This window comes from Hippocampus zosterae, chromosome 8, assembly GCF_025434085.1.
Source record: "Hippocampus zosterae strain Florida chromosome 8, ASM2543408v3, whole genome shotgun sequence".
In the NCBI taxonomy this organism is placed as follows: domain Eukaryota; kingdom Metazoa; phylum Chordata; class Actinopteri; order Syngnathiformes; family Syngnathidae; genus Hippocampus; species Hippocampus zosterae.
Window position 1 is genome coordinate 16,226,386 of NC_067458.1, and position 24,611 is coordinate 16,250,996.

The following is a 24,611-nucleotide window of genomic DNA, read 5'->3' on the forward strand; positions in this document are numbered from 1 at the left end:
TTACACCGGCTTTGTCTCCTCGATGGCAAGAGCCAACTCCGCCTGCTCCACCAGCTCCGGTACACAAAACAGAATTCTTAATTGAACCAACAGCAAACTGTGTCCAAGGAGGCACAGTTGAAAATTGCAATTTTTTCAAATGTAAATTTCTCTTTTTTCTTGGAAGAAGTGAAGAAATCGTGTCATTTGAGCAAAATGGCTGTAAGTAAGATATTCCTCTTCTTACTTTATATTTGATTTTATTATTTACCGACTAGCAAAAATAAATATGGAGGGGGAAAAAAATCACATTTTTCTCCAGATTTAAAAAGTGAATACAAAACATGATCGACAAAGATTTTAAAAAAACGATTTTTATTAAATATTTGACAATACTGTATCAGTGGTCGACAATGATACTTGGACTTGTCCGGGCTTGCCCATGTACTGCGTTCAATAAAAGTCAAACTTCATTTTGTGTGCTTGATAAGAAACAAGTCTTATGACTACTGAATAAGTGATAAATCATAGCATAAGTCTTATGTTTTGCGTATTGATTATAAAATAAGGTGTGCCAAGGCACATTCCTGGTTTGATTCCGATTGAGTGGCAATAGGAAGCTGTTTGTGGAATCATACTGTCACTTCGAGGCATTTTTAGGTACTGTATTGCTTTCTCCAAAAGTATAGAACAAGTAGAAGTAGGCAAGTAGAATTACTCATTCAAAAGCTCACTGAAATGTAACTCACAAGATTTTAGGGAAGCCTAGTGTGACCTATGGCTTGTCAAAACGTTCCCTTCAAGAATAGGTTAGAGATTAGCACCACCAACCTATCATTAAAAAAGTTACTTTTTCGCGACACGTGAGGGGATGTCACATGAGAGCGTAAGAAGAGAAGATGAAGAATTTACATTCGTGTATTCAATGTATGTTTCAGAAACAAAGAGTTCGGGACCTGATGTACCCTTCCTTTGATGAGGAGAAGAGGAGGCACAAGAAGAAGCGTCTGGTGCAGTCGCCGAATAGCTACTTCATGGATGTCAAATGCATGGGTAAGGCTGTATCACTTCAGACAGGTTGAGAACTAAAAACGTCATTCTTTGATTTCACATTTGACGGGTGGGCAGGTGCTCTAGAAACCACACTCTTTGTATACGAACGATAAAAAGTCAATCTTTCATATGTCTCCTTTAAATACTAGGCTGCTACAAGATCACTACCATCTACAGCCATGCTCAGTCAGTGGTGTCCTGTGCTGGCTGCTCAATAATCCTCTGCAGGCCCCGTGGAGGGAAATGCAAACTAACTATGGGTGGGTGAGATTTGTGAAATGTCTGGGGTCACATCTGGCCCCCGGGCCTTGAGTTTGACACCTGTGTTTTTGAGAATGTCTCTTGGCCATCCAGGATGCGCCTTCAGGAGGAAATATCATTGAGAGGAAATGTGGCAGCACACACCCTGACTGGCAGAATCACGGATGAACTTGAGTGTGTCAACGGCGACAGATGCACTGGTCTGACAACTTCAGCCCACGATACCTGCTTATTAAATCATGGCGTGATTTAATACATGTGCTTGAAAAAAAAATTCAACACCAGACTTGTCATCTACCGTGCGCTGCACGTCCATGATTCACATTCAGTTTCCTAAAAATGTCGAGAAACATTCATATACTCATGGCAAAATACCTCAAATGAAATGTTTTTTGTTGTAAAACCATCACACATCATTGGAATGCACCCCCCAAAAAGTCAAATCAGACAACGTTTTGTAAAACATTTATTCGGTGACATGGATGGGATTTGATTTATGAAATACTTCAAATATGTATTTAATCACAATTGGAGGCTATTTTAATTGGCTCTGGCATGAGATGACATTAAAAAATGGTGTTGACAATTTATTGTGCATGGTGTGAGTTTTCTTTGGTTTTGAAAGTTCCCTCGGCATTAAGAAGTGATAAAAATAACGCACACAAAAAAGAGTCTGTACTGCACCTAACATTATGTATATACAGTAATGATCCGTGGCTGAACTTATTTGACAATGCTTCCAGTGGTTTGGGGGTTACACTTGCATATTAAATCTAAATATTGGCTACATTATTGCAATTTTACACAAGTAAGATTTTTTTAAATGGAAAATTAACTCATCGGCAATAACGTAATACGGTTTAAATTAACTGTATTGTACCAGACCTTAAAGAAAAAAAAAATGCCTATTCTGAAACACAATTGGGTGCTGTGTTGGACTGGACTGACACAAGGTTACTGCTTGTGTTCACTAGCTGCATTTCACCACTGGGTGTCGCTGCATATTCATGCTGCCATTGAGTAAACTTCCATTTGTGCTTCTTCCTCGTTTGGGAGGTGTGGCTGGATGGGGGCAAAGCAAAACTGAAAAGTTTCTATTTAAAGTGGTCAAAATAAATTGCTGGGAGGCAATTTGTGCAGTTTCAGAGTATCTGTGTGTTTAACTTCCAAAATTGCATTTTATATAAAAAATATATATATAATGATGATGATGAAAAGAAGATCAAGCGACATCAAGTTAATCCCGTCTTACTCAAGGAATGCTGTGGAATGGAGTTGAACATTTATGGAATGTTATATCTCATCCGTGTGTGTGTGTGTGTGTGTGCGCGCGCGCGCGCGCACGTTTATAAGCTGTTTAGTTCCTGCAGGGTCTGGTCCAGGACTTGATGCATGTCCAGATTTTCCTCTTTGGCATGTGACAATTTTTCTGCAAAGGCAAAGAAAAATAGACACGGTGAACCCTCCGCTATTGTGAAATGCAACTAAGCATACAAGTGTGATTATTAATTCCGCAATGTGGCTTTTGTCGCGACAAAGTTTTGCTTCCAAGACACCATTTTGGGGTAAGTGGTGCAACATGCAGACAATCCCAACCACAATGATGTGCTTATCATGCAACCAACAGCAGATGCCTTTGCTGGTGGGGGTGGGGGGCAGGGAATGGCAAAATATGCACAAATAATCGTTTGACTAACCAGCCACAATATTTGGTTTCCCCGAACCAGTAAACGGGATCAAATAGAAAGAACTGTATGAAACATGTGGTCTTTACACACCATGGTTCCTCAAATAATCATTATAGGGCATTCAGTTACTCAACAGAGTCACGCAATTTAGTCTTTATGTGGAATAAATCCTTATCCAACCCCTTTGCACTGCATTTGAACAGGTCAAAGTTATGAGACTTTTCAACACATTGCAAACTGATTTGAAATCACCACACCCTGACATTCAAAACGTCTGCCAAATCCAGATCAATCAATAAATAAAATTAAAAAAAATACGAGTAGTATTTTTTCAGTTGTTGTCATTGGTTGGCTAATTTTACTTTTTTTTTTGTTACTCGGTTCACAATATGAGCATACCTATTGTAAGAAATTTTTGGATGGTTTAAAATGCAGAGTTAAGCTATCGTGTTTGGGGTACAGAGAGAGAGAGAGAGAACAAATGGTTAATTTTTTGTAGTATTATTTTATGTGTCTCAAAATTTGGGTTTTTTTTCCACTTTAGCAGATAAATTAAGAACCAAGTTGAGTCAGTTGTTCTTTTAACAGTACTTTTGTTACACATGTTTTTATTCTGTACAAAACTTAAACCGCAAGAGAACATTTGCTGTTCTATTGTGCTATTAAATGTGATTATTGCAATTACACTCCAGATCAGAAAAGTGAAGCTTTTTTTGGGGGGGGGGGGGGGGGGGCAGGGGCAGGGGGTATTGAAACAAGTAACAACGCTCAGTTTGAGGTATCAAGTTCAACATTATGTGCATTAGTGTGGTTGTACTGTAGTGATGTAGAGCAGCACTGCATCATACTGAGAGTCGGCTCTGATACTGTATACGTAGACTCTTAAGGTTTCGCTAAATGAGGTGAAATTCTTTTTTTAAAAAGTGGGTCAAATTAGTTTCACGAACCTTTCCGCTTTAGTTTCCACGTTTATGACTGGAAATAACGTTTTGAAAGATGTTATACGTTCTAAAAAGTTAGGATTTCTCAACGAACCCCAAAAAAAAAAATGTCTCGTCTTCGCGCACCTCAAGGAGACGCATGAAAATTTGAAGCTTCATTCGTAAAAACCTCAAATAGGAGTCACCGCCAAAACCACAATTGTGTACTCCGGACTCACCGACTCAAGTGTAATTACTTGCACACTAATGCTTTCCGGAAAAAAAAAAAGTTTGTCATGGTTTATGCCTCCTGAGTACCTAATAAAACCACAACCACATGAATAATTAATTACACTGTTCAATGAATTGATCTTTGAAAGGGTGGATAAAAACTAGGCTTTATCACAACTGCATCTTATATTTATTATTGATTTATTTGAAGGAATCTCTTCAATTAAACGTTGTTAGCCCGTGCAGATGTAATGTTGTGACCAGTACAGTGTTGATCAAACCGACAAAATCAGGTCAAAGGGGAAAAAGAACTGCAGTCACACAAAGTCTCACCTGAGGCACAGCGGCACTTGCACAAGAATGTGAAATAGCGTAAATGATGTCGCTGGGTGCCGTTGTACACGAACACGCAAGCATGAATGATGGAGAAGACACGAGCGGCTACGAAGGAAAACGAAGCTTTTAATTAGGAGTTGGGAAGATGGACAGAAGGCACGCTGAAAAGATGAATTGGGCACGAGAAATAGTCAAGCGCTTCTACAGAGACGTCATGTCATTGAGGGCATGGTCCAGCTCCTCACTAATGGCTTTGTACTTCAGCTTCTGAGCGTAGAGCTCATCTGGATGGGCGGCAAGTACAGGCGGGTGTCGAGGAGAGCAGAGCCGGAAAAAAAGCAGAGCGAGACGCAGGCAGGCAGGCAGGAGAAGACAGAGGGAGAGGGGGGAAAAAAAAAGAGGTCAGCAAGAAAAACATGAAGGATGGAATGACTGAATGCTTGCCCTTTTCTCAGTAAAAATACTCGATGGACATTTGGAAAAGCTTGACACAATAAACACAATAAAACGAATCCAATATAAGTCAAGATATGAGATTCAATATTTATCATTCCCGATCACCCACTTGGTGGTCGCTCCACACCCACTCAACTGAGGAAAAATGACTGACGGCGACAGCTCTCTGTTGGGTGGGACGGCAAAAACCTCAAAGTAGGAGTGACCTGCATTTTTCTTTTCATTGGATCATGTGAGAAAATTGGCGGTGCGCAGTGAATTCTGCCTAGCAACATGGCTGGAAGCGCGTACCGTAATCTGCGCTCGCTAATAATGTGTTGAAAGAGTTATTATTGGCACAATGACTATTAACGGTCAACATTTCAACACATTCTGTTTCTTCCCTCCTCGTGACGGCCATTTTCCCCATTGGCAATATTTTGATGGAGGCCATGTTATTTTCAGTTTCCGGATAGTGATCGTGAAATGGGACACCATCTCGGAGATATCCAGTATCTCACACAATAGTTGACAACTTTAAACACGCTCTGTACTCAATGCAACAAGGTGCAAATGATATTTTCCTTTGTGTTGTCGACATTTTTGTACACAGTGCGACAAAATTAAACTCGTACCTTCCAGGTCATCAATCGACTTTTCCAGTTTGGCCACTGACCTCTCTGCAAACTCTGCACGAGTTTCAGCCTGATGGGAACACAGATAAGGGGCGATTACAAAACACAGTGAATGGGACGCTGCTGATCCCCAGGTTTTTGATTTGAAGAGTGTCATTTTAGGGTTGTTCGCCCGAGAAATAAAACTGGAAAGCGACGATCACGGAAGAACAGAATGTAATCAACGGGATGTCCTCAAATGATTTATGACACTGCATATGTACCGTGTTATCAAACGGCAACGTCTTCAAAATGGAAGACAGAGATAGCATTTCTGGACTGGACCGTGGATCAAGATCTATTACCACGACACATACGAAGACTAATAAAATTTACTGTGAGATGATGAAACAATTGGTAATCAGATGCTAAAAGTGCTTGAAAACGCTGAATTAGCTCTTTCAGGGGCAGCGGCTGCTACAGTGGGCAGCTTATCAGGTTACAGGGTGCATGAAAGGGTTAGAGACTGAATTTTAAAAATATTTAATCATAAAATCTGACACTTATTTCACCCATGCAAATATATTTTTTAGATGGGAATGAATAGATCAAAAAACGCACCTCCTTCAGTTTGTCAGTGAGAATTTTGATCTCCTCCTCGTACTTGTCCTCCTTTTCTGAGTACTATTGACAAACACAACACACACACACACACGAGATTATTACCCAACACGGCAGTTAGTCATCTTTCCACTGTGACTGTCGGTGATGATATATTTTGTCTTACAGACATAGAAACCAAAAAAGAACACATTTCAACTCTGATGTGACTTCCTCACCTTCTCCGATTGGGCTTCTAAGGACTTCAGGTTGTTTGTCACATTTTTCAGCTCCTCCTCCAGGTCGCCGGCTTTACTGTGGAAACATTCACATCGACTTGAACCCCACTGACTACGAAGGATTTTCGTCAAAAGACAAATATTTTTAAAACAAACAACTTTGTTAATTTGCTCAAATACTTTTTAGTCTTGAGAGTTGCTCTCCATAAAATGACAGTAATTCTTAAATTGCACAGAACATAGACTTCACTTCAATCACATCTTGATTGTTACATTCCAGCTCTATTGGGGTAGAGTACGAACAAACTGAAATATTGTCCTTAACTGCACCTCAACATTTTCATTTATTTTTATTTTTTTACCATTCTGAGAGCTCGGCCCTCTCCTCGGCTCGCTCCAGATCTAATTCCAGGATCACTAGCTTGCGAGCCACCTGGAGAAACAATAACAGGAATCTTAAGCCTCTTCAAATCTCGCTCTTTGAATACTCAAAAGACAATATTCTGACCTCTTCGTATTTGCGGTCGGCCTCCTCGGCGATGTGCTTTGCCTCCTTCAGCTGCATCTCCTGAATCTCCATCTTCTCCTCGTCCTTCATCGCTCGGGTTTCGATCACCTTCATTCCTCTAAAGGGACACAGGGAACGGTTGGTAAAACATGAAGGCGGTTTAAAAACGGAAGATGTTTTCAACAGATTCTTCAGGAGATATTCGATGAAACTGAAATGACGGTGCTTGTTTCCCAAAGACTTTACGGGGTGTAGTACGTACTTACAAGATTGAATTAATCCCACAGCCTTTATGCTATCTAAACAAAAGGCATATAAATAAACAAAAAGAGCAAACTGCGTTTGACTATCTTGTAGTTCCATTTTGGCGAAGAGCCTCGTTTTGTCATTAGGCTAACACGCGCTAGCAAACTGAAGTGAAATCTGCGTTATTCTGTACATCCCAGACAACCAGATAAGACTACGAAAGATAAGACGGGTTAAATATTTCAAAACAATTCACTTCTGATGTGAAAATTATTTTAACGTTCACATTGTAAACTAAAATCATAATGACTTAGCTGCTCGTAGTAACTGGTTAGCTCATTGACCCGCTTTGAGGTTTAGCCTTCTAGTTGTGGTTTTAGCATCCATAATTGTATCTTTCCTATTTCTATGTACAGTATATACACACATCGATCCATTTAGTAGTTCGAGTTTATTTAAATCAAATGTCCAATGTTTGCCCTTTCATGCACCCTGCAACCTGAAAGGGTTAATAAAGAATTGAATCTGAAATACAGGTAGTTATATACATTTCAACATATCATAGAAGCAAACATGCACAACTGTCAATCGTTCATCGGGCACAGATACTGCATGCGTGTGATTTTATGCTAATGCTCTACCTATACGATTGCAATACTAGCAATGGTAACATTTGCATTGCAAGAGGAAGTATCCCATCAGAGTATCAATGTACTTGCATACGGGGTAATAGGAAACGCGAAGGGAACATCAATGCCGCCGCATCCAAACGGCATGTATCATTAGGGAGAAACCAGCTAACCTCTCGCTCTCATCTGCAGCCTTCTCAGCCTCCTCTAGTTTCTGCAGCGCTGTGGCCAGCCTCTCCTGGGCCCGGTCCAACTCCTCCTCCACCAGCTGGATGCGACGGTTCAGAGCCGCGACATCACCCTCCGCCTGAAAGAGCACAGGAAACGGGGAAGACACATTTAGTCATTCATTCATTCAACTTTAACTCATCCAAGATGGGTGCCCCCCCTCCCCTCCTCAATTAAACAGGAAGAGGTGGAAATGGCACAAACAGGAAAGGTTGAGAAAACTCCACAGCTTGATAAAGACCATCAAACAGAAAAAAAGGACCTGCATCTTCACTTTTCTTATCTAGACAGAGCAATAATATGAAAGCGTACAAATTCATTGCCATAGTATGTTCATATATCCTCCGTTATTTGCTGAAAATATCGTCTATTCGCTGTTTTTGTGCTTGGTGGTGTGTTTATATAACTGATAGTGAGTTTTTTGTTGTTGTATTTTTTTTCTGCGTTCAACATGTTTTGTGCTGTTGGCACTTCTTGAATATAAAATGATATGTCCATTTATGAAATTAATTGGTTCTGGAAGAAATTTCTTAACTAGAAAATGTTGTAAGTAGGGACGCGTTTTCCATGTAAATGCCCTAATCCGTTTCAATTCCCTCCAAATTCAGACATAAATGTTATCTAAAGCATTAAAGAGGTACCACTCTAACTTGTCTACTGCTCAATGCAAAAGTATGTTTCTCTATTTCTTCAGATTGTACGAATAGTCCATCATTTTTGGTAATTTGCCTTTATTCCGCAACATTTATCGTTGTGTGTAAAAGTCAAAAGCTGAGTTCAATTACTTCAAGCATTTGTGTACAGTGCTAATGTGCATATTTGTTTGCCCGTGTGTGAAATTGTGAATTGTCACGTCAGTTTGTGCTTACGTGTTACTTTGGCTGGTATGCAAGATAATCAATCCCATTGATTAACCTCTTTGAAGGTAGCTCCTTCAGCCAGAGACTGTTACACCCGCGCTGCAACAAGGAGAGATACCGACGCTCGTTCCTACCGACTGCTGTCAGGCTGCTGAATAAAAATAACAACTATAATAATAATTAAATGATGTGAAAGACAATTGTAAGTAGCACTCGGATTTATCCATTTTTTATTTGTTGTTTTTTTTTCTTCTTTCTTCTTTCTACCTACATTCTTGCTGCTGGAGGCTGTAAATTTCCCCAGTGTGGGACAAATAAAGGATATCTTATCTTTGTATGCGGTGAATAATCTCACTTTTGCCACCGTCATGTGGCATTTATAAGGCATGGCTGGGTCCCTATCCCCTGCGATTAGAAAAAGACCTCCACTATGGGACAACTCCAAAACATTCTGCTCAATGTGACACCCTCATAAAATGAGCGTTTCCGAAAGCTCAAGCACTAAAAATGAACTTTAGACTCTGGAAAAAGAGCAGCTGGCAGTTTCTTAGACAAACACGATTCTGTGTTCGGTTGTAGGACAGAAGTTAGTAGGTCAGTGACTCATTAAGCTCATCATGCTGTCCAGAAGTCAGATCTAGAGCGAGCCAGGGTGCTTTTCTCTCGGATCAGCGGTGGCCATGTCATTGCTTTAGACATGGAGCAAAATTGAAAGCAGGGAAGAAAAGAAGAAAATTGAAAGAAGCCCTCAAAATATATTGTGGTGGACCCCCGCGGTGTATCCACCAGATGTCTGGATTTCTTCATGTACTGGGGTATTATGACGTAGTTCTGAATGTAATCCGAATTTGCAAATATATCACAATACGCCATAGTCTGTCACTTACCTACTCTATTGCAGTAGGAAAGTAAATATTATAGTCAATATTTGTGTGAAAAACTTATACGACCTAAAAATAAAACACAATAACAGCAAGTACTAGTATGAGTTATTAGATTCATAACCGCATAAATTGGTATCATCGTAAACACGGGTATCCTATGTACATGACTGGGAAAGTGGATGAAACGACGATCAAGAGTGTCACTGCATTAATTGAGCAGTGAAGTTGTTTCACCAATCGTCATGGCCATTTACACGGCAGACCTTCGTGTAGCTGGTAAGGGATCAATTCACACCAAATGTGCCCGGCCATTGACAATGAAACGGTTCAATGGTTAGAAAATGGTTGAACCCTTCAAGGGCGGCATGGTGGTTGACTGGTTTGCACATTGGCGGCTTCACAGTACAGAAGTGCAGGGTTCGATTCCGGCTCCAGCCTTCCTGTGTGGAGTTTGCATCTTCTCGTGCCTGTGAGGGTATTCTCCGGGCACTCCGGTTTCCTCCCACATTCCAAAAACATGCATGCAAGGGTAATGGAACACTCCAAATTGTCCCTAGGTGTGAGTGTGAGCGCGAATAGTTGTTTGTCTATGTGTGCCCTACGATTGGCTGGCAACCAGGTCAGGGTGTACTCCGCCAACTGCCCAAAGACAGCTGGGATGGGCTCCAGCAACCCTTGTGAGGATAAAGCGAATTAGAAAATGGATGGATCAACCCTTCAACTTTTGAGGACTGAAATGCCGTCTCGAAATAAGCTGGGGGAAAAAAAGGGTTTGATTTTCACCCAACGTTGGGATCTCGGATATTGCTAATAATCGTTGACTCAACCCTGCCAAAAATGCTGACCTCTATTCTGCACACACACAAGCAGCTGGAATAGAAACATGGTCTCCAGGAAAAAGCTTCCTAATTGTTATGTCCAGTAACTTAAAGAAGGATATGACGAAAACCACTGGATGCTACTTTGGTAGAAACTCTTGAAAATGAAAGCCGAAGTCTGCACCACTTTGGGAGCAAATATGCACCGCGGGAATTTAGGAGTGCTGTAAGTGTAGTGTCAACCCGTCACTGGGTCAGTCGGATATTTCAGGAAATGAAGGCATGGTTTCCTCTTGAAAGCAACGCAAATGTATCCATCTGCTCCCTGTGCTGTTTTAGTCGACTGGAAAGTCTTTCCACCTCACAATTTCTCTCTCTGTCTTTCTATTTCCCAGGGTCCAACTCCGCTTCGCTGCTGCCGGCGGCACCTACTCACATCAGGCAGGAAATGTCTGGCGAATCAAAGCTGACATTTGTTAAAACAGTTCACAGCTGATAAGAGACGAAAACCGAACCCACCATGGGGTGAATGAAAAGCACAGAATCGGCTCAACACTGTCAAATCTACTTTGAGCGGGCTGATGTCTGTCGACAGCACATCTGGCTCAAGAGAACAGAACTTGGGTGGAAACCTGAAATAACAGAAATGACCTCCTACCTCCGGAATTGTGCGCAACGACGAACGCCGTCGGAGCACAAACAAACAGGCTTTTCATGAGCTTTAGGTCAACTCGACTCGACGCACGAGCGCACTTCCAGACATACACACTACAAACACTCATTCAAACAAGCGCCACCTCCTCTCAAACACAGACATAATTGCAAGGTCGCTACGGGTCAGAACGGTGTCAGTTGTCACGCAACACGCTAACACAAGGCCAAAGTGATCAACTCCACCAGATCAAAGTTACAAATTGGTGCAATGTGATCAGATTTCTATGAAACTGACAATTGTTTCTATATTTTTCTTTCATGTTAATATTGCTACTTTCAGTTCAAACTGCATGCGCGGTATTCACAGAAATGTGAACCCGTGTATAGTTCACCACATACAACGCTGCTGATTTTTATTTATTTTTTGGCTGCTTTTGTTCACATTGAAATCTGCGTCTAAATCAGTGCAGCATTCTATAACTCGCTCGTAAAACTAACAAAATGAAATAAATTGACCTAGCGTCATCTCGTAATTCAAAAAATGTGTAACTTGGGGCACTTCTAAGCCAAAGTAGGACTGTTAACACGGTTATTACTCTTACTCGTGTGCTGCTGTTCTCTACTCATTGCAAGACGAATAAAGTTCTGGTCGATTCTTCTATTGTATAAAACTGCATTCAATAATGAAACGGGTCAGCTTCCAAACAGCCTTTCATTTCCTTTACAAGCAGATCTTTTTTTTTTCTTCCACAGCACCCACTATGTACTTTCCAGTATCTGGAAGTACCCCTCCTTATTGACTAAATCATCATGAAACTGGAACTGTGGTGAACAAACGACGAGACACTTACTCGTCTTCGTGTATAACTACCAATGACCAAGCAGGAATGTACGAAAGCGTCTTGAAATCACTGCTGTCCATACACAAATCTGTCATTTGGATACGGTCCAGAGCCTGCAGGATTGACCTTAAAAGATACAGTGTCCAGATACGCAGTTTTGAAGGGACTTTTACGAAGAACAAATCAAGGACGAGCCAGACATGAATCTAATTTCGAGCTGATTTGAGGGCACTGGGCTAATGAGCGACACAACGTCGCTGTGGTTCAGTGGAAGTTATTCCTGACACAATTGCTCCCTACCCAATACGTGAATAAGTGTGAGTCGAACCTGGAAAACCAAATGCGCCGGGGAGTTGTGTGGAAGGGGTGAGACGACTGAAGCATCACGTTTACAGTTGATATAAATTTAGGTTGATAAAAGTTTGATCCCAGAAGAATTTTTTGTTTGTTTGTTTTTATCCCAAAATCAATGAAAGCTCCTTGTATGCAATGGTCACATTATGGGCCCCCCTAAATTTACTCGTAACTTGTCTCGGAGTGGTGTTTCCTACAATTGATCTATGAGATGATTTTACAGTTGAATTCAGAAAAACAGCTTTATATTGTGTGGGCTATCCATAAATAGAGGTCAGGCTTTTTAACGGTCCCCTAGTCAAGTAAACAAGCCAGTCATAAAACCTTTTACATGCCTCTCTTGGCCACTGACTAAATACTACTGCCCGTCACGAGGGGTAATTTGGATCCAGGTTCTGTAAACGGTGTAGACAAATTAGACTGTGGAACATTGCAAGCAGTTAGTTAGCAATGGGTTTTGAAGCCTCATTGAGTTCTGGAGGTACTCTGGAAAATTTGCACCAAAGGCAATTGGCATCCGAATTAAAAAAAAAAAAGTTTAAATTGTGTCAGTGTGAGGTTTGCGATGAAACATGAACACATTTTAATGCAATTCAATGTAGTAGGGTTGCTTTCTACTTTGACAAGGCACTGTTAAAAAAAAATAAAAAATTCCACTCTTGATACAAGTTGTTTCATTTGCGCAGTAGCAACATTGCCATTTGTTGTTTGGTCGTTATTTTTTTGTATACATCTGTATCACTCGTCTTGGTCACTCAACCAATCCGGTCAGCTAAAAACATCTTCAAGCTTCAGAGTAATTCCGGCTTGTGCTGGCACAGACTGCACAGATCATTTCGACTAAATCACACAGTCTTGGTTGGCATAATCACATAATTATCTCGCTGCCACAAAGCCACCGACGTGGGAGTGTTCGCCAGTAGGCCTGCCGCTGACGATACGCAAACAATATGAGTTATATTTGGAAAGTTGAGCTAGTCCCTGGGAGAAATTCCAAAGAAAACACAGCAACCAGGAAGTCATTCTTTCCACAGAATGTCGAGTGTGAGAGGAGCAGAAGCCCGCCATAGCAGATGTGATGACAACTTCAATTTATACACGCCAAGCAGTGAGGAAAGTTATGCTAACGATGGAAAAGACCGGCATTCTTCTACCCACTTATGCATATTCTTGGGCGTAAATGATTGATGGTCACAAGAATAACTGGAATTGTTATAAAAGTGAGCAAGAGTGCTATGGAGCCACTGTATTCAACAGTTCTATACACTCCAAAATCTTCAAAATGTGTAGTACAGTGGAAACTGTACACACATTCTAAACTTGACACCCAGGTAGAATTTTCACTGGATTAACTCTGCATCACAATATCTTTGGCTTTTCTTCATTGACAGAAGAGAATTGTTGTTTCTGTTTAAGTCAGTGGTTTTATTTTGGCTACTGTTCTACTTCCTGTTTTCTTTGTTACCCTTCCTCTCAAATCTACTGTGATTGGTGTCGTGTATTAGCCTTTTACCCGTAGCCTGCAGTGCTAAATTAGCAGTTAATGGTAGCCACAAGTTGCCGACTGGCTAGCTAGCACTTGTCCGTTTGTCAGTAGTTGAAACCGATTCATTCCGATTGAAACAGATTGAAAATCTGGAAAATCAAAATCTGAAGAGACTGGAAGTCGACCATTGTCACAGAGTGGACTGTATTCAACTTTGGAGTCAATGTAATGTTATTAGCATTGCGCCATGACAACAAATGGCAGCCTGACAATAAAACAGTAAGCTAGCGTTCTGAACAAAGTCGGAGCAAATTAACCCTTTCAGGGACACCGGTTACTACAGTGGACATCATTACAGGTTCATGAAAGGGTTAAAATGCCACTGGCAAAAATAATCAGTTGCATTTATGAATGGTGGGGGGAAAAGAAAAACATGACTGATTGAAATATGACAAATTGCGCAAAATCTAATAAGCTGCCCTAAATGACATCATCCCGCTTAAACGGAACCATCCGTCGACTTGAAGAAGCCACCAGTCGCTTCAATATGACAACTGTGTTTATCACTACCAAATCTCAAGCCTGACGGCTGGCAAGTGTTGAAAAGGGAAGATGAATGTGTGGAATAAAACTGGATCTTTCCAGTTGCAGCATTTTTTTTTCTTCAGCGGAACATCGGAGACAGAGAGCAAGAGATGACGGCCATTTTTTGAGGGGTACTAAACCCACAGTGCATTGCACATACTTTGTCTTCCTGTGAGACTGGGCCCATAGTGACACAGGAAGTGCAGGCCAGATTTGGCAGGCGACATCCTGGGCAGGGCAGCCATGGTTACTCAAGCATGTGTACTTTATGGTAAACAAAATGCAGCTTCAAGTCACAAAACCAACAGCTAACTTCATGTAGATCTTCAAGCAGTTTAACAGCAAGACAAACGCAACCACATCAAATTTCAGACATCACTGCAACAGTAGATATTAACGTTTCTAAAAAACGCAGAAAGTAAAAGTAACAAAGAGGCAGTATAATATTATCTAGTATAGCTAGAAATGCCGCCTTTGTCTCTTGTGTCCCTGTTGTGAAACAATGAGTCATGACATGAACACACTCAGCAATGCTTCCCTTTTGATCTCCCTGTGCACCACCGAAAGCGCTTTTGTGCCAGATAATAACTTCAGGTTGTCCTAATTCTTCACATATGGGATCGGAGCACTCCACGACACAACAGGATGCTCCATTCAACTACATGAGCATAAAGGAGGACAATATCTTTGTCCTGAAAATACCATATCAAACTGCATTTCATGTTTCATTATATTGTGATGATTAATTAGTCACGTCAAATAATGAGAGAAATTAGAATGCACTACTTTGATGTAAGTAAGGCCAGGCAGGCCTTTTCATCAAATCATCCCCTATATTTTTATAGCCAAAAGGTCCCTTCTCACTGGTCATATCATTAAGAACCAATTAATTGGCGAATTAAAAAAAAAAACAATGAAAAAAAATCTACTTAACGCTTATAACAATAAATATATTAATTACAGGCAGTACGTTGGACTATTTTACAATACTTTGTCCTTGTGTATTTGTTTAGATTTCCACCTGAGAAGTAAGAGCATCAAAAATTGGCCATTGAATGTCATTGGTTTGTCTAGTGTTATGTGTATTTTTTTAAAAATCTGAAAAAAGGCCAAATTTAGCATATTTTAAAGTGCTAATATCGGTGACATCAGTACCACTTCACTGGCCTCACATACAAGTCTACATTCCCAGTAGGAGCCCTGTCAGTCATGTGGGGCAACTATAAGGTCTTACTGTTTATTGTGTATGTTAAATCGCTCCGTGTACAGCACTTTGTATGCAGCGATGGCTGTTTGAAAGTGCTCTATAAATACTGTTGACTTGACTTGACTTAACAACACTTTTATCCAACTGCTAATTATACTCTGCAAAATGGATGATAACCTTGCTTAGATGGCGAAGAAGTTGCGGCAGAGGACCGTCCAGCAAGACAGTTTCTTGACAGAGCCCAATGCCCAGCTCAGGTCTAGCCGAGGCAGCCGTGCTCTAGTAACAAAGCCCTGGCAGAGGATGCTAGGCCAGGCAGGTGCCATTGCGGCACAGTACGTTTGTCGGTCCCGGGGGCCCAAGAGTCTAACTGGTTGACCCTGCCAGTAACATATCTACTACATAAGTCATACAAGTCTAAGTACACACACAGACTTTTACAGTCTAATTGTGAATGGCTCATGAAATCCTTTGATCACTCAGCCATCCGATGGATAATTCAGGCAATTCTGTAGCTACTGAAGAAGACTCTTGATAAAAAATAAACTTGCTCCTCACGTGTGTTTAAAATGTGCACATTTGTTGAAAATGCATAATTTGTTTTATTTGCTATAACTTAGCACGTATGCACTTCACTGAAGTGATGACGTAGGCATTACGCTTTCTTTAAAAATGCTCATTGATAAAAGAAGAAATGGAAAATTTCATGTATGAGGTTTGAGCGGCCTGAGCACGAAGCTGCATTGCGCATGCGTAAAGACACGCAAGAATCGAAACTTTTTTCCCCCCCTCTAGAAAGGGACCAACGCCTTGCATTGTGCCACAATCACACCCGGTAACCAATCAAAGACACTGTTATATTCTTGGCCTTTACTGTACCGAATAACGGAACCAAACCGATCGCCGAACGGTACGCCACGACGCGTTATAAACCAAGAGCTAAAAATAACCATCCTTACTGCGACATAAACGCGGGGAAACAGGACAAGAACTTGATTGTCTCACTTTCTCCCGAAGCTCTCGTTCGCTGTCCAGCTCCCTCTGCAGGACCTGAGCCCGGTCCTCGGCGTCGTCCGCCTGCTGCTGCAAACACTGGATCTTCCGCTTGACAGCATCCAGAGAGTTCAAACCTGCCATTGTCGACCAATTTTAACACTTAACTTTACACTACACGTGGACGGAAGAGGAAAGGATGCCAAAAAGCGCCTGTTTGTGTGGGTCGTTTTTTTAAAGGACTACTTAAAAACACTTGACTTGAAATTTTGAATGAGCATTAAAAAAAAGAGGTCCAACCAAAGTCTCGACACCGGAGACGTTCAACAAAAACGATGAGTGATAAAATCAGGAAGTAGGAATGTTTCTTTTGGTGGGGAGGATTCAATAGAGGCAGAAAAGCGTCGAGACGGGAGGGGGGAAAAAAGATAAGTAGTCCTCCGGAATGTAGCCGTTTTGGGGGTTTTGGTCCGGACACTTGGAGGGATAAATGAAAGCAGAGTGAGTGGAGGAGAGAGTCACATTGGAGGCCATCGGAGGAGAGCCGTGATTGGATGGTGAGCTCACAGGAGGCGGAGCCTAAAGGTTGCGTCTGGGGATGTGTAAAAAAAGTTGATTTCTGTGACTGTGATGGGATCACTGGTTTGTAAAGGAAATAACCGGATATACATTATGCATTATGCAATAGAGCAGGGGTGCCCATTAGGTAGATCCTGATCTACCGGTAGATCTAAGACAGGTCCCAAGTAGATCCGAGGAGTGTCGATAAGAAAAAAACCCAACCATTTTTGTGTGTTTGTACATCTCAGTAATATATTTTTTGTGTTAATATACACTGCACACTAATAATCTTTTCAGTCTCATTTTCACAAAAAAATATTAAAAACATTAAATAAAGCAGGTAAACCTTAAATTTACAGTGGCGCGTGATTACATCACCGGAAGTTGTTAGCGCTCAGCAGTTTGCAATTGCAGCTTGTGATCAGAGCTGTTGCGCTATATCTTTTATCGTCATGATTCTCATTCAGAGTTTGCTTCGTGTTCAATTCACCGAGGGCACGAGCAAAGAATAGGAATCTAGGAGGGCCCAGGGAAGCACTTTAAAATGGTACGTGTGAGCTACGATAGTTAACAGGCTGCAAAAGTGCGTCGCATGCCTCCATTTCAGGCTGTTTCTCATCATGGCGTGCGCGTGTGTGTGTGTGCGCTTGCGCGCGGCGGTAAGGGTCGATCCCGTGAGGTTAGTTGATCGAAAAGACTACGATGTCATTTCACATAGTTCTATAGGTGTCTTAATAAAACTTAAATTTAGCCTGCATTACTATGATGACCATGGTTCAGCAAGCGACAACTGCAACACCCCCCCCCCCCCCCCCACCACCACCCTGCCCATACAACCGCCTCCCAACAACTATCAACAAATCTAGAGACTTTTTGGTTTCATGGAGACTTTTAGATAATCTGAGACAGAGCAGCAGATGTTAACCAGATTGCAAATGAACGGTGCGAGTCATATAAGCCATCACTGGTTAATTTAACCATAACACCATATGTACTTTTTCCGTTGCAGACCATTTGAGAAAAAAAACATTTGCATATAATAAAGCAAAAGCACATCATAGCAAAATAACACACACTAATATTACAGCTATTGCTCAATTGATTTAAAGTCACTCCATGTATGAGCTCATTGTGAGACCTCAGTTCAGTGAGCACGTCAATGATGAACTAAGGCTAATCGTGCAGCTTTTTTTTCATCACTCCTGTGATTGTGTTTCTTTTTGTGCGTGTGATACTTGGCAAATGATGTTCAAGTGTGTACATCAAAAGGATGCTTCAAGAGGCCAGTAGCATAAGAGGACCCCTCGTCTGATTTGCAACGGAAATGCTGGAAGCGTAGATTTCATTGGAGACAGGAGTGCTGGTTCTTCTGTTTGCCTTTGCTACATTCCTGACATTCCAGAGTAGCCCCCCCGCCCGCCCAAGTCTTCTCCCGTCACAGTGCCCTGAAAAAGTATTTGTTTTCACTGCTGTTACCATTAGCCTAACCGTGTCTATTCGGTGCTGCCGCATCTTTTCTCAACCTTTTCTGCGACTGATACCGGGATGGGAGGCACGGCTGCTTGACTTGCCAGTAGGTGTGCCTGTACAATCGAATTATGTCTTCACAAAGATAACTAGTGCACAATTGCACCAATGCTGAACCAATATGCAAAGTGAAGGCGTCTGGAGGCAGAACGGAGAGAAGTTAGCACGTCTGATTAACAATTCTTAAGCTCAAGGGGGAAAATGGTCATAGGGGGAAACGGTTCCAAAGAGGTATTTATTGATCCATCCATTTTCAAATCCATTTAGCCTCAGGAGGGTCAAGAGCGTACTGGGGCCTATCCCAGCTGTCTTCACGCTCACAATCACACCTCGCGACAATTTAGAGTGTTCCATTTGCCTGCCTGCCTGCCTGAAACCGGAGTACACGGAGAAAACACATGCTGGTGCACTGGGAGAACCTGCAAACTACATACAGGAAAACCGGAGCTGGAATTGAACCCTGCACTCTGAGGCCGATGTACTAACTAGTGATCCGCGCTGCCGGCGGATCACATAATAAAATGGTATTTTTATTATGGTGGCTGTAGTTTCCAACTGCACAGATTCATACTGAAAACGGTTTTCTTGCGGCAGTATGATGAAATGCAAAATGGAACAACAGTAATAAAAAATATTATCAAATGCATACCAATCAAAAGAGAACGTTTAGATTTTTGTCAAGGCAGATCTAACTCATTAGTCTGCCGTCTCAGTGGGCCGTCTGTGTACCAAATAGGGTATGACATGACCAAATAAGTGACCGAAAGATTCTGTGACTAGACATTTGAAACCATGCACATGACTTTTGATCGCTCTTGAAACACAACGGGCTCCAAGAACTATTCTGCATTTATTTAAACAGAGTTGCCGCTTAATCCAGCGTGACTCACTGACACACTTCCCTTTGCTTTGTGTGTCCTGCTACACTGCATTTCCCTGGGATATCCTCCAACAGTGTCTACTACGCTTCTTTCTCAAGAATGTTTTTACTCAGAAGTCTGACATGAATGACCGCCTACCCGTGATACGAGTCTGGGACGGGCCATGTTGTGTATGATGGCTCCCTAATAAAGACTTGCATGCTTGGATTTGTCACCTCTGTCATTTGCTCTGTAAAGCTGCCAATGATGTGATTTATTACACCCCCCCCCCCAAAAAAAAATCATGCTGCGGCCAAACAAGATGTAATTCAATATTTTGAAGATTACTTTGTATGCAATATAAGTCAACCTACTATTTCATTTTGATTGGGGTCAATTTATTTAACCAATAGTTTGCCCACGAATGGGCTACAGACTTGTTCTGAGCCACAGGCCATTTGGTGCCTGTTCGCATAAGATAGGATAAGACAAGAAAACCTTTATTAGTCTCACAATGGAGAAATTCCCAATTTACAGCAGCAAAGTTATGAAAGGAAGACATAGAAGAACAAAATATAGGAGCTGCTGTAAAGGCAGCCACTAACACGGCGCCATCTTGAAGTCAAAATAACAAAATAATACAACACAATATAAGACACAGGCAGTCATTCAACCTGATTCAGTTTTTGTTCAGAGTCTGAACAAAATCATTGTTTTTCTCTCATTTTATTTCGAAATCCAGGTGCTGATTTTGATGAGTAAAATACCCAAACAAGCTTCTTCAAAAAGGGGAACTGGCCAAATAATGAGAGAACATGAGAGCTGACAAAATCCAAGGAAATGAAAGCAATATTGAGGAGACAATTTTGACATTCCGATTTGAGGTGCCGATTTATTGCAAGTTGTCTTGCACACACCGAACCCACTTTGCGTAATAGGTGGTCACAAGCTCACAAATGAGGCATGAAACCATTAAAACTGCTTTGGCACATGGAGCCCAAGCACCAAAAAGAAATGCCTTTGGAATTTTGTGAAAGAAAAAGATTACAACCAGAGCTGGGACCGGTTCACTGGGGGAAAAACAAGAGCAGGGCCCTGATGGTTTACAACTACAATCAGCGTAATGGGTTATATAAAGCATTTATATATCAAATTATGACTGTGTGTGATAGTTTTGTGGCAAAAAAGAAGTTGGGGACTGCTGATTTAGACCATTGGGTTAGCAACTAAGGGTTTTTAATTAACACTTAAGGGTATCCTTATCAAACAGCAGAAAGAGATGGAATCAAAGGCTCAACACAATGAGCGTGAAGATCCAATTAAAAAAAAAGATCAATACCAACTGATAGTCCCATCAAATTCTATTTTCGTAAGCAGCGCCCTTGCGCTCGGGGACAAAAACTAGCTTGATTTTCGTGCAAGTCTACTTTAGCATGGCTCGGAGTTTGACAGATTATTTTTGTATCTTAAATTATGACTCACAACGGCTAGGTTTACATTTCGAAGCAATTTTTTTCCCGATGGTTCTGACTACATGATGCAGACAAATGTTTGGGTCGTGCTCTGAGATAAACCTTATAAGAGAAAATGTGTAATTGCAATCTTACCGATGAGCTGTACTTGTAGATCATCTGCCAAATTTATCGGTACCACCGCACGCTACACACTGTGGCATTTTCGCATGAGAGGAAGATAATAACATGACAACGGGATGGAAATTAGTGAGTGGCAATGTAAAATGGCCGCCGGTGGCTTCATTTCTTGTCATGGCAACTCTGCCGCATTGGTAGTCTAGTCATAAATAAATCTGTGAACTGCGTTCATCTGAAAGCATGAGACTGCGCTTTGGGCTAGATTTTCAATGAGCATGAAGATAAGCCCCATGTCTTTGCTGCTTAGAATGCGAGTCCGATTAATTCATTGTAACGCCCATTGGATATCCTTCCTTGTCTCTTACCACCATTGTTCTTTGAGAAAAAACATTCAAAGAATTCATAGAAAGAATAAAAAGCACATCCCAACTAAAAGGAGATCCAGTCAAGTATGTGGACCGCTCACTTCCAAACTCTGAAAACTGAACTCATTGGACTGATTTTCCTTGTAGCACCCCACAAGGGATATATAGCTATATACTTCTAAGGATACTTAATCCCTTCCGCCATGTGAAAATACTGATGTGTTCAAGACATGTCGAACGGGAAAGTGGCTGAGTGGCAGACCCTATAAAGGACCTGGGTCCTCCTGGCGGAGGCTGTTGTCAGAGACAGGAAAGTCTTTCCTGCTCCGACCCAAAAGAGCAGCGGAAAATGGATGGATAGTATAGATATGCCCGCTTCAACTTCCATTGACTTTGATAGAGGGTGGAGGAACTTAAAGGAGAGTGTGGGTAACTGAACTAGGAACTGTTGACGTGGTTTGTGTGTGTGTCTTGGTAGAAATGAGCGCTCATCTTTCAGGAGTGGCTGCACAGGAATGCGCAGAGTGTCTAAAGATCTCCAAAGCGGTCACAGTGGATCAAAGTGAAGCCACAGCTGGCTCTCACTTACAGAGTCCGGCTGTGGAATAGCAGGCTGCACACTGCTCAATAGGGCTTTGCAGTGACTCAAGCGTGGAGTCAGCAAGTTATTAACATGAAGGGAAAGTCAGTCGACTTGAGTGATGTGAAAGGTATTTGACCCCTACTTTGCGAGTGCGTGCGTCTGCATACGTGTGTGCTGACTTACATCTGCAGCTTTCTTCTCAGATAGTTCCAGTTTTTCCTGAGCGTCCTTCAGGCCTTCGGAGAATTTATCCAATTCATCCTCTGTCTGCTTCATTTTCTTTTGGAGGTCAAGCAGCTCTTCTTCCAGCTGTAGATGAAAGCACGAAATTCAGTCGAATATGTTGATATTGGCTACAGAGCAGTGACTCAATTTTTCCTCCATCCATTTTCAATCTTGCTTGTCTTCATCAGTGGAGCTTATTCCAGCTGACTTTGGGCAGGAGGTCGGTACACCCTGGACTGGTCGCCAGCCAATCACATGCTACATATGGACAAACAACCATTCCACTCACATTCATAGATTTAAAGGTTTGCAAAGCCCAAAGATGAATAAAGGCCCATTGAAAATGATTCAAATGACATACGCACAACACTTATGTAATACACTTTTGTTTAATTGTCGTTAATTCCAATTTATGTCATTTATATATGCTTATGTGCTGATTGGCTAGCAGACATTGTCTGGCTCTACTGCCTCATAGTCAGGTAAGTCGCATCCGTTTTGACTTTGTCTCTTGAGCAAAACGGTCATTGTTTGAAAGAAAATGTCCATACAACAACTAGATGCTTGGCGTACTTTTAAATAGTTCGCCGTCGACTCCTTAGCCCTTCACATGCTCATGCTCTGATAAGTGTTCCCGCTATAGCATACAATCACCCCCCCCCCCCCCACTTCTGTGTGCAAAATTAGTGCCGTTATCGGCGAGCAGACACCCTTTCCTGTCAGCACAGCGTGTGTGCGGCCCTTTAAGACTTGCATGCTTATGAGGCGTGTTCTGTATTGGATCCACCTGTCAAGTGGGCTCGATAGGATGCTCTCTGAAGATCCTCATTTGTTTTGTGTTCCTATTGGATATTATATATGAAGCAAAAAAATTCATAGAAAAAAACCCCCTAACTTGTCGGTGTAATCTTTGTTTTTCCTGGCCACGGTAAGTGGTTACTCTTCGCAAATACTGTAGATCGATGCCAAGCCTTTTAATAGAGTAAATGAACACCGGGGAATGTAAATATATGAGAAAAGTGTTTTCAGAAGATCTCCTCAAGAGCTGTGTGCTTTTGCATCAGCAATGAGATTATAAGAATATTTCAATTGCAGAATATAAACATTTGTTCCAAAGTAGTCACCTGATTTGTAAATCAAAGTCCTTTTGAAATGATAGAAGTGACATTGTTTATTCTTCTCCTTTTCCCTGATTGACCATAACAACAAGTGGCAAGGAAAACAGCCACTTCATGTTGTTGCATTATGATCAGAAGGGAAATATTTTGACCATTAATCGTATCAAATAGATTCCTTATTAGGTCTTAATTTTTTTTTTATATCAATACCGTCTTTAAGTGCCAATAAATGCGTCAATGTGTCCTCTTCACAAACCCACCTGTTTACATTTGTCCTCAGCCGCCTTCTTGTCCGTCTCTGCCTGTTCCGCCCTGTCGATGGCATTCTCCTTGTCCAGTTTCAGCATCTGCATCTTCTTCTTGATGGCCTCCATGGCGGCTGCTTGCTTGGCTCTGGCTTGGCGAGATGATGAACGGTTTCTTCCACGGGTCGCTGCGTGGTATGAGAGGCGAGGAGAGCTCTTGTCAGTGCATTGAAGGAGGTTGGGGCTAGAGCTGAGGGGATGTTACGCTCTATATGGGGAGTGATGTAAAGTGCCACGAAACCTGCCCACAGGTCCTCCAATCCTGCTCCTTCCATATCCATATCCATATCTCCTTGTCTCCACTCACCACTCCGCAGGCGCCCCATCACATCTCCCCGACTATCGCTCTCCCACACTTCACGTTATCAAAGCACTCATCCGGGAGCGTTCCGTTACGGCGTGGTCTGCTCAGTTCCTTCGGTCCTTCACCCATGCACGATGTCCTTATTTGGGGTGGTGTGCTTTCATGAAGAAGTGCTGCGCAGGAGACAGCACAAGGCGCTTTTGCCCCAGCCAACAAGAGCATATGAATAGGAAGAAGAGAGAGGGAGGAGGAGGGAGAACTTGCTGTAGGCACAAATTGTGGCATCGCATCATAAATTAGAAAGAGCCCTCGTATTGGAATGGAAAAAAAAGCAAGCAAGTCAGATTATCCAAAAGTTTTGTCGACCAGCTCTAGCTCCCGCTCCTTTAATGAATGTGCACTTTTTGGCAATGATGTCCACGTGTCAAAGCTTTATTAATAAACCATTTTCGAGGTGCTGTCGCATAGAATCACGCTCCAAGGGATCTCATGGAGAAACTTTTGCAGGAGGAGGAGAAACA

At 41.8% G+C, this 24,611-nt stretch overlaps 2 protein-coding genes across 6 annotated transcripts; one reads left to right on the forward strand and one right to left on the reverse strand.

The window, feature by feature from the left end:
- Positions 1-31: 31 nt before the first annotated feature.
- On the forward strand, positions 32-2,498 carry LOC127605424 (40S ribosomal protein S27-like). Its single transcript, XM_052072928.1, has 4 exons — positions 32-201; positions 918-1,032; positions 1,182-1,292; positions 1,387-2,498. Exons 1-4 carry the CDS (start codon positions 196-198, stop codon positions 1,413-1,415), a joined length of 261 nt encoding a protein of 86 aa, XP_051928888.1. The 5' UTR covers positions 32-195; the 3' UTR covers positions 1,416-2,498.
- LOC127605401 (tropomyosin alpha-1 chain) lies at positions 1,742-24,246 on the reverse strand. 5 transcript variants are annotated; one of them, XM_052072888.1, is made up of 10 exons: positions 24,094-24,246; positions 23,742-23,914; positions 22,322-22,447; positions 7,913-8,046; positions 6,865-6,982; positions 6,719-6,789; positions 6,357-6,432; positions 6,139-6,201; positions 5,539-5,608; positions 1,742-2,722 (listed from the first exon to the last, which is right to left on the reverse strand). In XM_052072888.1, exons 1-10 carry the CDS (start codon positions 24,110-24,112, stop codon positions 2,640-2,642), a joined length of 933 nt encoding a protein of 310 aa, XP_051928848.1. In that variant the 5' UTR covers positions 24,113-24,246; the 3' UTR covers positions 1,742-2,639. The 5 variants fall into 5 exon arrangements, with proteins under 5 accessions (XP_051928848.1, XP_051928846.1, XP_051928849.1 ...); XM_052072886.1 differs by lacking the exon at positions 24,094-24,246 and adding an exon at positions 24,028-24,045; XM_052072887.1 differs by lacking the exons at positions 1,742-2,722; positions 24,094-24,246 and adding exons at positions 4,575-4,752; positions 24,028-24,048.
- Positions 24,247-24,611: the final 365 nt, after the last annotated feature.